The 11,914-nt window shown below is 46.9% G+C and overlaps 1 protein-coding gene across 1 annotated transcript in view; it reads right to left on the reverse strand.

The window, feature by feature from the left end:
• The window catches only part of LOC117389463 (tomoregulin-2), a 67,936-nt gene that overhangs the window by 35,335 nt on the left and 20,687 nt on the right, over positions 1-11,914 (reverse strand). Inside the window, exon 3 of the mRNA XM_055230706.1 lies at positions 3,090-3,378. Within this exon, the coding sequence (XP_055086681.1) occupies positions 3,090-3,378 (289 nt within the window). The remainder of the gene's footprint in view (positions 1-3,089; positions 3,379-11,914) is intronic.

An 11,914-nucleotide genomic window follows, 5' to 3' on the forward strand; every position in this document is an offset into this window, starting at 1 on the left:
CATTTTTCCTGTGGGACTGAAATGTGACGTGTGAAATGTGAATAAAAAAGCAGCTCTGGTTCATTTGATCGACGTGTGACAGAGACGAGGAGGATTCTGAAATAGTTTTGTCGTTTTTTAAAATATCTGCAGCTCAAAGAAAAACTGGGAAGTATCAACGATCTGATACTAATCGATACTGAAACTGGTATCGAAGCTCGACACACTGGTCCCTCGTTATGTTCTAAAAATAACCCACAAAAGGCAAAATCCGTGAAGTATCAGCTTTATTTTTACAATTATTCTCTCTGTTTTTGTCTGTAAAACCCCTCACCACACACTTTATACACTTTTCTCACACAGGCGTTAACATTTTCTCACATTTCTCTCTTCGTGGTATCGGAATCGGTATCGAGTATTGAGTCTATTCCTTCTCTTCCTCCCTCTCTTCTCTTCCTCCCCCTCTCTTCTACCTCTCTTCTCTCCCCTCTCCATTTTCAGGTGTGATAAATCTACTGTCTGCCCTCTCTTCTCTCCCTCTTCTGTCTCTCTCTTCCTCCCTCTCTTCTCTCCCTCTTTTCCTCCCTCTCTTTTCTTCCTCTCTTCCTCCCCCTCTTGTCTCTCTCTCTCTTCCTCCCCCTCTCCATTGTCATGTGTGATAAATCCACCGTCTGCCTTCTCTTCTCTCTCCCTCTCTTCTCTCCCCTCTTCTCCCTCTCTTCCTCCCCCTCTTCTCTCTCTCTCTTCCTCCCCCTCTCCATTGTCAGGTGTGATAAATCCACCGTCTGCCTTCTCTTCTCTCTCCCTCTTCTCTCTCTTCCTCTTCCTCCCCTCTTCCTCCCCCTCTTCTCTCCCTCCCTTCCTCCCCCTCTCCATTGTCAGGTGTGATAAATCCACCGTCTGCCTTCTCTTCTCTCTCCCTCTCTTCTCTCCCCTCTTCTCCCTCTCTTCCTCCCCCTCTTCTCTCTCTCTCTTCCTCCCCCTCTCCATTGTCAGGTGTGATAAATCCACCGTCTGCCTTCTCTTCTCTCTCTTCTCTCCCCTCTTCTCTCCCCTCTTCTCTCCCTCTCTTCCTCCCCCTCTTCCTCCCCCTCTCCATTGTCATGTGTGATAAATCCACCGTCTGCCTTCTCTTCTCTCTCTTCTCTCCCCTCTTCTCTCCCTCTCTTCCTCCCCCTCTTCTCTCCCCTCTTCCTCCCCCTCTTCTCTCTCTCTCTTCCTCCCCCTCTCCTCTCTCTCTTCCTCCCCCTCTCCATTGTCAGGTGTGATGAATCCACCGTCTGCCTTCTCTTCTCTCATTCTCTTCTCTCTCCCTCTCTTCTCTCTCACTCTCAAAGTTCAAACCTTCATGGTATCGGTATCGAGTATCGAGTATCGAATATCGAGTATATTCCTTAGTACTGAAATCGAGTTTGAAGTGTTAGAATCGTGACACTGGAGTTAAACTTATTGTGATTAGAGCTGTTTGTGTTGGTCTCATCTGCTCGTCTCCATGGCGACCATCGTTTTAAAGCCACACTGTGAGTCATTCTTATCAAAACAGCATCTCCATGGCAACGCAGCGCAGCTTTATTTTAAATACGGGCGTGTGCGTGGGTTTTAAATTAAGACGGGTGCCGGGGAAATTAACAATTACAACAAAGTATTATAACTTTTGAGAAAATCTTCGTGCACAGAGTGACGCAGGAGGACGGGAGGGCATCTGACACACGGGGACTCCCTCTCCCCTCGTCCTCTGTCCCCGTAGCGCTGTCCCGAGATGGGGGCGGGTCAAATGTCTCTACTTAATCTGCAGATGTTGCGTTGTGGTGGGATAAATATGAATAAATCCAGCGGGACAAATGGATCTCGTCGCTTTAAAACGACTGAAGTAAATTTTGAACAAACAGTTTCACGATTTGTGTTTATTTGTGTTTATTTGTGTTTATAAATGAAGCGGCAGCAGCGGGAACCAGTCGAAACGTACGATCTTAAAATAATGATATGATAAATGCGATATTGATCCGAACACGCCGCACATGAGCCTGAATCTGTCCCACGGAAAAACACGGCGGCGCAGGTTTAAACACAGGATCAATATGGCCGCCGCGTGCACCATGTTCAACACAGGAGAGGATCAATATGGCCGCCGCGTGGGAACATCTGTCTGAGAAGACTCGCCCGAGATGGACCTTCCACACGTCTGAGTATCCGAGTCTGGACCATCTGGGGCGCTCTGGGTACTCCGCCTTCTCCCGTCAGCTCAAAACACACACAACTGGTCAAATGCTCCGGCTAAAGTCGTCCTGACTGAGACTAGACCAAGACCTGGAGGTGGTCCCACTGCTACTGACAGGGTTAACCCAGAGATACTGAAGGACGGGTCAAATGCAGGTTTAACCCAGAGATACTGAAGGACGGGTCAAATGCAGGGTTAGCCCAGAGATACTGAAGGACGGGTCAAATGCAGGGTTAACCCAGAGATACTGAAGGACGGGTCAAATGCAGGGTTAACCCAGAGATACTGAAGGACGGGTCAAATGCAGGTTTAACCCAGAGATATTGAAGGATGGGTCAAATGCAGGTTTAACCCAGAGATACTGAAGGACGGGTCAAATGCAGGTTTAACCCAGAGATACTGAAGGAGGGGTTAAATGCAGGTTTAACCCAGAGATACTGAAGGATGGGTCAAATGCAGGGTTAACCCAGAGATACTGTAGAATGGGTCCAATGCACATTTAACCAAGAGGGTTAAATGCAGGCACAATCCAGAGACACTGAAGTATCATTCAATGCAGGTTTGACCCAGAGACACCTAAGAATGGGTCAAATGCAGGCTCAATGCAGAGACCCCGAAGGATGTGTAAAAGTGCAGGTTTAATCCAGGCACACTAAACAATGGGGCAAATGCAGGTTTAACCCAGAGACACTGAAGTATGGGTCAAATGCAGAGGATAAAATGTACCAATAGGGGACAGTAAAGTGTACTTCAGCTGTGACAGAGGGAGAACATGCAAACTCCACATTCAGCCCGTGATGTGACTCAATGTGACTTTTGTTGCTAAAATGTCAGACTTTATAAAATAATTAACACGAGCCTGAACTGCACAAGTCAAATATTTTTACTTCACTTCCCAAAACTGCAGTAAAGTCAGTCCCTCTGCGGGTCACGTCCTCCAGAATAATCAACCCATAAACCCTGCTGGAGCGAACAGACGGGACAGGCGGGGACGGGACAGGCGGGGACGGGACAGGCGGGGACGGGACAGGCGGGGTCGGGACAGGCGGGGACGGGACAGGCGGGGTCGGGACAGGCGGGGACGGGACAGGCGGGGACGGGACTTTTCCTACAGCGCCGTCGTCTTGAGGTCGTTTACAAAAAAGATCTTCAGCTGGAATCTTCAACGTCGCTCGATAAAACTGTAAAACGTGTCCACGGTCAGGACGGTCGGCAAAGACGTTCTGAAGCTCAACGGGACGTCCGGGTTAAATAATAAATAATAAATATCCGTCCATTTCTTTCCGCTTATCTGGAAACACTTCACAGGGGCAGGAGTCTAAGCTGAGACTCCCAGACTTCCCTCACCCCAGACACGTCCTCCAGCTCCTCCAGGGGAACCCCAAGGCGTTCCCAGGCCAGACGAGAGACATAGTCCCCCCAGCGTGTCCTGTGTCTTCCCCGGAGCCTCTTAAGACACGTAAGAATGGGTTAAATGCAGGTTTAACCCAGAGACACTTGAGAATGGATCAAATGCAATTTTAACTGAATGACGGGTCCAATGCACATTTAACCAAGAGACAGTTAATGGGTCAAATGCAGGTTCAACCCAGAGACACTGAAGGATGGGTCAAATGCAGGTTTAATCCAGACACACTAAACAATGGGTCAAATGTAGATTTAATCCAGACACACTAAACAATGGGTCAAATGCAGGTTTAATCCAGGCACACTAATCAATGGGTCAAATGCAGGTTCAACCCAGAGACACTGAAGGATGGGTCAAATGCAGGTTTAATCCAGACACACTAAACAATGGGTCAAATGTAGGTTTAATCCAGATACACTAAACAATGGGTCAAATGTAGGTTTAATTCAGTTACACTAAATAATGGGTCAAATGTAGGTTTAATCCAGATACACTAAACAATGGGTCAAATGTAGGTTTAATCCAGACACACTAAACAATGGGTAAAATGTAGGTTTAATCCAGATACACTAAACAATGGGTCAAATGTAGGCTTAATCAAGACAAACTCAAGGATGGGTCAAATACAAGTTTAACCCAGAGACACTTAAGAATGGGTCAATGCAGGTTCAACCCAGAGACACTGAAGGATGGGTCAAATGTAGGTTTAACTCGGAGACATTAAAGGATGTGTAAAAATGCAGGTTGAAGCCAGAGATACTTGAGTCAAATGCAGGTTTAACCCAGAGACACTGAAGTATGGGTCGAATGCAGGTTTAATCCAGATACACTAAACAATGGGTCAAATGTAGGTTTAATCCAGACACACAAAACAATGGGTTAAATGCAGGTTTAATCGAGAGACACTGATGGATCAAATGCCACAGATGCCCGAGCCACCTCAGCCGTTCCTCTCGACGCAGAGGAGCAGCGACTCCACTCCGAGCTCCTCCCTAATCTCTCTAAGGGAGCGCCCGGCCACCTGCGGAGGAGCAACCCTATCCATCCAACTGTCAATCTCACGCTCCATCCGTCCCTCACTCGAGAACAAGACCCCGAGATAAAATCAATAATAAAATAAAAATAGCAGTTGCACACCTTCCATGAGAAAAGTTACATAGTGCATCTTTAAATGAATCATCCTGAAAGTGAAAGTCTAAAGCCTTCAGATCAGTGGACAAACGCTCTACCAACTGAGCCACTGTCACGCGTTATCGTTTTATCGTGCTATTCTAAACCTAACCGCCGCCCCGCACTCTCTCCTGAGGCTAACCACTCTGCCGCGCTGTTACATCAGATCAGTGTTTACACGTGGGGGGGCGTCGGGGCGGCCATTTTGGATCCTCCGCGCGGTGTAAACAAACTGTGAACCTCCTGGGACGTTAGTGCTGAAACGGCTAATGCTACGAGCGCGAGCCGTTAGCGCCGTAGCGTTTTTTTTTTGCGTCACGCGGTTGTTAGCGCTTTGGCAGTTAGCGCTTTAGCAGTTAGCGCGTAAACACCGAGGGCCCGCTGGGACTCGGCTCCTCGGAGTAACAAACACCCCGCAGCTCCGGCGCGTTTAAATAAAGATTAGCGTCCCACGTTAGCATTTAGCGTCATTTATGAAACAGTTTGAGGATTCTAACGGATTTTTATTGCTTCGTTTTAGTTATTTTCATCGCATTTTTGAAGAGAACAGCGGCCAAAAAGTGAAAAAAAAAAAAAAGTGAAAGCTTCAGCCGTGTACTCTCAGATTTAAAGCTTCACTATGGAACTTTGTGCTTTGTGTATGAGCGGCTGCCACCTACTTGTCTCCATGGAGATAGTATTGCTTTACCTGTAATTTCCTTCCACGCTATGGCATTAAACGTCATCTATCTCCATGGAAACAAGCAGGGAGAGCCCATAGCGATGAGCAGGACAGATGTTTAATGCCCCACTGCGGAACATTTCAGGCAAAGCAATGACTTCTCCACTGGAAACGGTACATGGTCCACCTTTTTCTATCTTTCATTTAAATGTGTTTTTTGTTAGTTTTTGGTTTATTTTACAGTTTAATCTGACCTTTGACCTTCTCTTTCACTTCTCGGGTCTCTCCTCATTTCATTTTTAATTTGACCTTTGACCTTTTCTCCCTCTCCTCTTTTTCGCGTCTCGTCTTTTCTCATAAGTTTCATTTAAATAAAATCAAAGACGCAGCGACGGCTCAGATCTGGTTCTGTTCACGACAATGAGACGGAAAGATTTAATTAAAACTTCAAAGTCTGCGACAAAACTCAGAGAGATTATTAAAAGAAAAGTGGAAAATAAACGAGGGATGAGAGAAAGTGGAACGGAAGAGGAGAGAGAGAGTGACAGAGAGGAGAGGGGGCAATAATCGAGGGATGAGAGAAAAGAGAAGGGAGGTAGAGAGAGGAAAGAGAGAGAAATAAGAGGAGTCATGACAGAAAATATGAAAAGAGAGAAGAGAGGTAGAGAGAAGAAAGAGGAGAGAAAGAATGAATGATGAGCGAAAAGAGAACAAGAGACACAGAGAGGGGAGAGAGAAGGGAAATAAACGAGTGATGAGAGAAAATAGAACGAGAGAAGAGAGGAAGAGAGAGGAAAGAGAGAGAAATAGAGGGAGCGAGAGTGAACAAGTGATAACAGAAAATATGGAAAGAGAAAGAGACAAGGAGAGAAAAGGGGGGAGAGAGAGAAAAGAGAGAGAGTGAACAAGTGATAAGAGAAAATATGGAAGGAAAGAAGAGAAGGAGAGAAAAGGGGGGAGAGAGAGAAAAGAGAGAGAGTGAACAAGTGATAAGAGAAAATATGGAAGGAAAGAAGAGAAGGAGGGGTGAGACAGAAGAAACGGGACAAATGAGTGATGAGAGAAAATAGAAATAGAGAATAGAGGTAGAGAGAGGAAAGAGGAGGAGAGAGAGATGGGGAGAGAGTGAACAAGTGATGAGAGAAAATATGGAAAAAGAGATGGAAAGACAAAGAGAGAAAGGGGGGGCAGAGAGAGAGAACAAGCGATGACAGAAAATAGAGAGAAGGGAAGTAGAGAGGAAAGAAAGAGAAATAGGGGGGAGAGAGTGAACAAGTGATGAGAGAAAATATGGAAAGAGAGAAAGACAGAATGAGAGAAAAGGGAGACAGAGGGAGAGTGAATAAGGGATGAGAGAAAATATGGAAAGAAAGTAGATAGGGAGAGGGGGAGGGAGAGAGGGGAGATAAATTAGTGATCAGGGAAAATACAAAAAGAGAGAGACACAGAGAGAGAAAGAGAAAAGGGGGAGACAAAGAGAGAGTGAACAAGTGATGAGAGAAAACATGGAACGAGAGAAGAGGCAGTTTTTAAGTGAACAGCTCCTTTTACGTTTAGTTCAGTGATGAAATGATCCAAATGATTCTAGAAAATGAAGGTGTGTGGAGTTTAAAAACACAGCGGAGCACTTCCTGTATCGCCACACGATGACATCACAAGGTGGAACGGAGCGTTTTCAAACTGAGAGAAGAACTAAGAGCTTAAACGTGCAGTATTTGTGTGTTAAACGTGTGAATGAAACAAAACACAAGGTCAAGAAATACTGTAATACTTTAAACTGTTCACAAATTGATTGACAGCAGTAACCGACCAATCACATCGCAGGACAGCTCTACGCATCATCACTGCTCTGTCTCTAATGTGATCAAATAAAAAACTTGCCTTCGGTGAGATTTTGAGCGAATCTAAAATAAACTTGACTTCATAAAAACAGCCGCAGTCGATGTGGAGATAATCAGATGATTTTTCAGACGTCGGCGCTCGTTTAAATCGATCAATATTCCGATAAACGCTGATTAATGAAGCCGGCCTCGTTATAATTACCCCACTGTATCGGATTCCTATTAGAGGCACAATGCCGCAGCTGATTGGTCGAATGCGGAAGAACCAGGAAGTCTTTTAAGCTCATATATTCTGCTCAACTGCCTCGACTCTGTAACACTGTTCTAATGTGAGGAAATGACCCGCAGTGGGGCTTTAAACGTCCTATATTACACAAAATGGACTCTTGTAGCTTTAAGTCGTGTTATAATGATGTTTCCTCCTCAAAAACAGACCTGGAGTTGTTTTGTTTCATTCACATTCATGTTTGAGTCACACTTTATTATTAGCCTGTTACATCTCCAAAGCTCAAAATGCGCCGTTCCACCTTGTGATGTCATCAAGTGGTAGTTTTCACGTTAACAGCTACGTTTTACCTTTAGTTCAGTAGAGTTTGGTAATTCCAGGTCTGAAAACAAAACTCCAGGTCTGTTTGTCATGAGGAAACAACATTTAACAAAGGAAAAGGAACGAGATATTAACTTGAGGGACGAGATATTAACTTGAGGGACGAGATTATCTTGAGGGACGAGATATTAACTTGAGGGACGAGATATTAACTTGAGGGAGCGAGATATTAACTTCAGGGAACGAGATATTAACTTGAGGGACGAGATATTAACTTGAGGGAACGAGATATTAACTTGAGGGAACGAGATATTAACTTGAGGGAACGAGATATTAACTTGAGGGACGAGATATTAACTTGAGGGGACGAGATATTAACTTGAGGGAACGAGATATTAACTTGAGGGACGAGATATTAACTTGAGGGAACGAGATATTAACTTGAGGGACGAGATATTAACTTGAGGGAACGAGATATTAACTTGAGGGAACGAGATATTAACTTGAGGGGACGAGATATTAACTTGAGGGAACGAGATATTAACTTGAGGGACGAGATATTAACTTGAGGGAACGAGATATTAACTTGAGGGACGAGATATTAACTTGAGGGAACGAGATATTAACTTGAGGGAACGAGATATTAACTTGAGGGGACGAGATATTAACTTGAGGGAACGAGATATTAACTTGAGGGACGAGATATTAACTTGAGGGAACGAGATATTAACTTGAGGGACGAGATATTAACTTGAGGGAACGAGATATTAACTTGAGGGAACGAGATATTAACTTGAGGGAACGAGATATTAACTTGAGGGACGAGATATTAACTTGAGGGAACATAATCATTTCTAAACATATATTTTCTCGAGCGCATGAGATATTTAACTTAATAAAAATAAAATCTCGTTCCCTGGTGATAATTAAGTTGTTCCCTGAAGATAACATCATCTCCTGACCCACATTAATATTATATTTTGTAAATGTCCTCTGCTGGACTCCGTACTAACCCTGTTCTCTGCCTCTCCTCTCGCTCTCCCTTCTCTTGTCCCTTTATCTCTCTCTTTTCTCTTTCCTTTTTGTCTCCCTCTCTCCTCTGATCATGTGATGTTGTGATTTCAGTTGCTCTTCTTTTCTCTCTCTTCTTCCTTTCCCCCCTCCTTCCCCCCTCTTTCGTCCATCCTTCTCTTCTCTCCCTTTCTCTGATCATGTGATTTTATTTCATTTCCTCTTTTCTCTCGTCCCTTCTCGTCGTTCTGACCTCTCCCTCTCTCCTCCTCCTCCCTCTCTTGTCCCCTCTCCTACCCCTTTCCTCCTCCTTTCCTCTGCATTCTCTCTTCTCCTCCTTCTCCTCCCTCCCTCCTCCCCCTCCCCACCTCTTCCCTCTCTCTGATCATGTGATTTTATTCAATTTCCTCTCTTCTCATCCTTCTCACCTCTCCCTCTCTCCTTCCTCTCTCCCTCTCCTCCCCTCTCCTGCCCCTCCATCTCCTCTCCCTTTTCTCTCCTCCTCTCCCTCTCCTCCCTCTCTCCACCTCTCTCTGCCCTCTCCTGCCCCTCCTCTCCTCCCCTCTCTCTCCTCCTCCTCTCCTCTTCCTCTCTCTCCTCCTCCCCTCTCCTCCTCCCTCTCTCCTCTTCCCCTCTTCTCCCCCTCCCTTCCTCTCTCTCCTTCCTCTCTCCCTCTCCTCCATCTCTCCTGCCCCTCCTTCTCCTCTGTTTCCTCTCCTCCTCATTTTCCTGCCTCTCTCCCCCTCCTCCCCTCCCCTCCTCCATCTCTCTCCTCTTCCCCTCTTCTCCCCCTCCCTCCCTCCTCCCTCTCACCTCCCCTCCTCTCCTCCTCCTCCCTCTCTCTCCTCCCCTCCCCTCCATCTCCTCTCCCTTTTCTCTCCTCCTCTCCCTCTCCTCCCTCTCTCCACCTCTCTTCCTCTCTCCTCTTCCCCTCCTCTCCCCTTCCCTCCTCCTCCTCCCTCTCTCCAATCCCTCTCTCCTCCCCTCCAATCCCTCTCTCCTCCCCTCCAATCCCTCTCTCTCCTCCCTCTCACCTCCCCTCCTCTCCTCCTCCTCCCTCTCTCCCCTCTCCCCTCCTCTCTCCTCACCTCTTCTCCTCCTCCTCCTCCCTCTCTCTCCTCTCCCTCTCCCCTCCTCCTCCTCCTCCTCCCCTCCTCCCCTCCTCCTCCCTCTCTCCTCCTCTCCTCCTCCTCCCTCCCCCCTCCTCTCCTCCTCCTCCCTCTCTCTCCTCCCTCTCCCCCCTCCTCTCCTCCTCCTCCCTCTCTCTCCTCCCCCTCCCCTCCTCTCCTCCTCCTCCCTCTCTCCTCCCTCTCTCTCCTCCCCCTCCCCTCCTCCTCCTCCCTCTCTCTGATCATGTGATTCTTGATTTCATTTGCTCTTGTCTCAAACGGTTGTAAATCAGAATGATCCAATTAAATCGTCTGCTTTGGGTCATGTGACTGAAGTCTGGAGCGTCTGATCTCATGTTCAGCTTTTCTCTCAAACTGTTCGTCTGTGAAACTCCACGGAAACAAAACAAACCTAAATTCATTTCAAATAAGAAGAATCGTTTGAACAACAAGCTGCACATTTACGATTTATAAACAGATTTGTATTTAAATCTGTGTAAATGTGATAAAAGTGTGTGGCTCTGGTCCAGTCCTGGTTTAAGGTCCAGTCTGGAGTTGGTCTGTTCTGCATGTTCTGGGCTGATGGGAGACACAGGGAGAACATGCAAACGCTCCTCCTCCCCTCTCCTCCTCCCCTCCCCTCCTCCTCCCTCTCTTCAATCATGTGATTTCATTCCATTTCCTCTCTTCTCTTCTCATCCTTTTTCTAACCGTTCCCTATCTCCGTCCTCTCTTCCTCTCCACCCTCCCTCTCTCCTCGTCCCTCTCTCCTCCCACTTTCCCCTGTCCACCTCCTTTACTTCTCCCTCTCCTCCTCCCCTTCTCCTCCCTCTCTTCTCTCCTCCTTCTCCACCCTCTATCGTCTCCTCGTCCCTCTCTCGTCCTCTCCTCCTCCCTCTCTCACCCTCTCTTCCTCCCTCTCTCCTCCTCCTCCCGGTCTCTTCTCCTCCTTCTCTTTTCCTCTCTCTCTCGTCTTTCTTCCTCCCTCTCTCACCCTCTCTTCCTCCTCCCCCTCACACCTCCTCCTCGTCTCTCCTCCTCCTTCTCTCCTCCTCTTCCCCCTCTCTCGTCCTCCTCTCTCCTCCCCCTCTCCTCCCGGTCTCTTCTCCTCCTTCTCTCCTCCTCTTCCCCCTCTCTTGTCCTCCTCTCTCCTCCCCCTCTCCTCCCGGTCTCTTCTCCTCCTTCTCTCCTCCTCCTCCTTCTCTTTTCCTCTCTCTCTCGTCTTTCTTCAGTCATCATTCTTCCCCCTCTCTCCTCCTCCTCTCTCCTCCCCCTCTCCTCCCTGTCTCTCCTCCTCTTCCCTCTCTTCTCCTCCTTCTCTCCTCCTCCTTCTCTTTTTCCCTCTCTCTCGTCTTTCTTCACAGTCATCGTTCTTCTCCCCCTCTCCTCCTCTCCCTCTCGTCTTTCTTCAGTCATTCTTCTCCCCTCAGACGTTATGTGTCGCTTTTATTTTTATTGTATTATATTTATTTATTATTTTATTCCTCAATTTTCTCTCCGGCCTCACGTCTTTTTTTATCTCAGATCTGTTTCCTGTTTCCGTCTTCGTTATCTCTGGCTCCAGGCGAAAGAGAGAGTGAAAACACAGAGCTGCCTCTGTCTGTCTCTCTCTTTCTCTCCTTCCTCTTTGCAGTTTGTTCTTTAATTTAACAAGATATTTAATCCGCCGTTGTTTTTCCGAAGTGTAAAAATGGTCCAGAGATTTAACATTTAGCTGAAGCTGTGAACATGAGCTCGATTTACAGACACAAAAGCAAAATAAGAACCGTGTTTGTTTGAGTTGAGCTTGACCCAAACACAAACGCCAGGATTTTCAGACACAGACATGCCTCAGACTAGACTGTGAGGACAAACACAAATACATCAGACTCTTTATGTTTCAGAGTCAGAGCAGGGGCCGATCTGCTGCAGCGATTCACCTTTATCAACTGTGCAGTTTAAAGCACTGAGGGGCGGGGCCAGGGGCGGGG

The sequence above is a fragment of the Periophthalmus magnuspinnatus genome, chromosome 21 (genome assembly GCF_009829125.3).
Source record: "Periophthalmus magnuspinnatus isolate fPerMag1 chromosome 21, fPerMag1.2.pri, whole genome shotgun sequence".
In the NCBI taxonomy this organism is placed as follows: domain Eukaryota; kingdom Metazoa; phylum Chordata; class Actinopteri; order Gobiiformes; family Gobiidae; genus Periophthalmus; species Periophthalmus magnuspinnatus.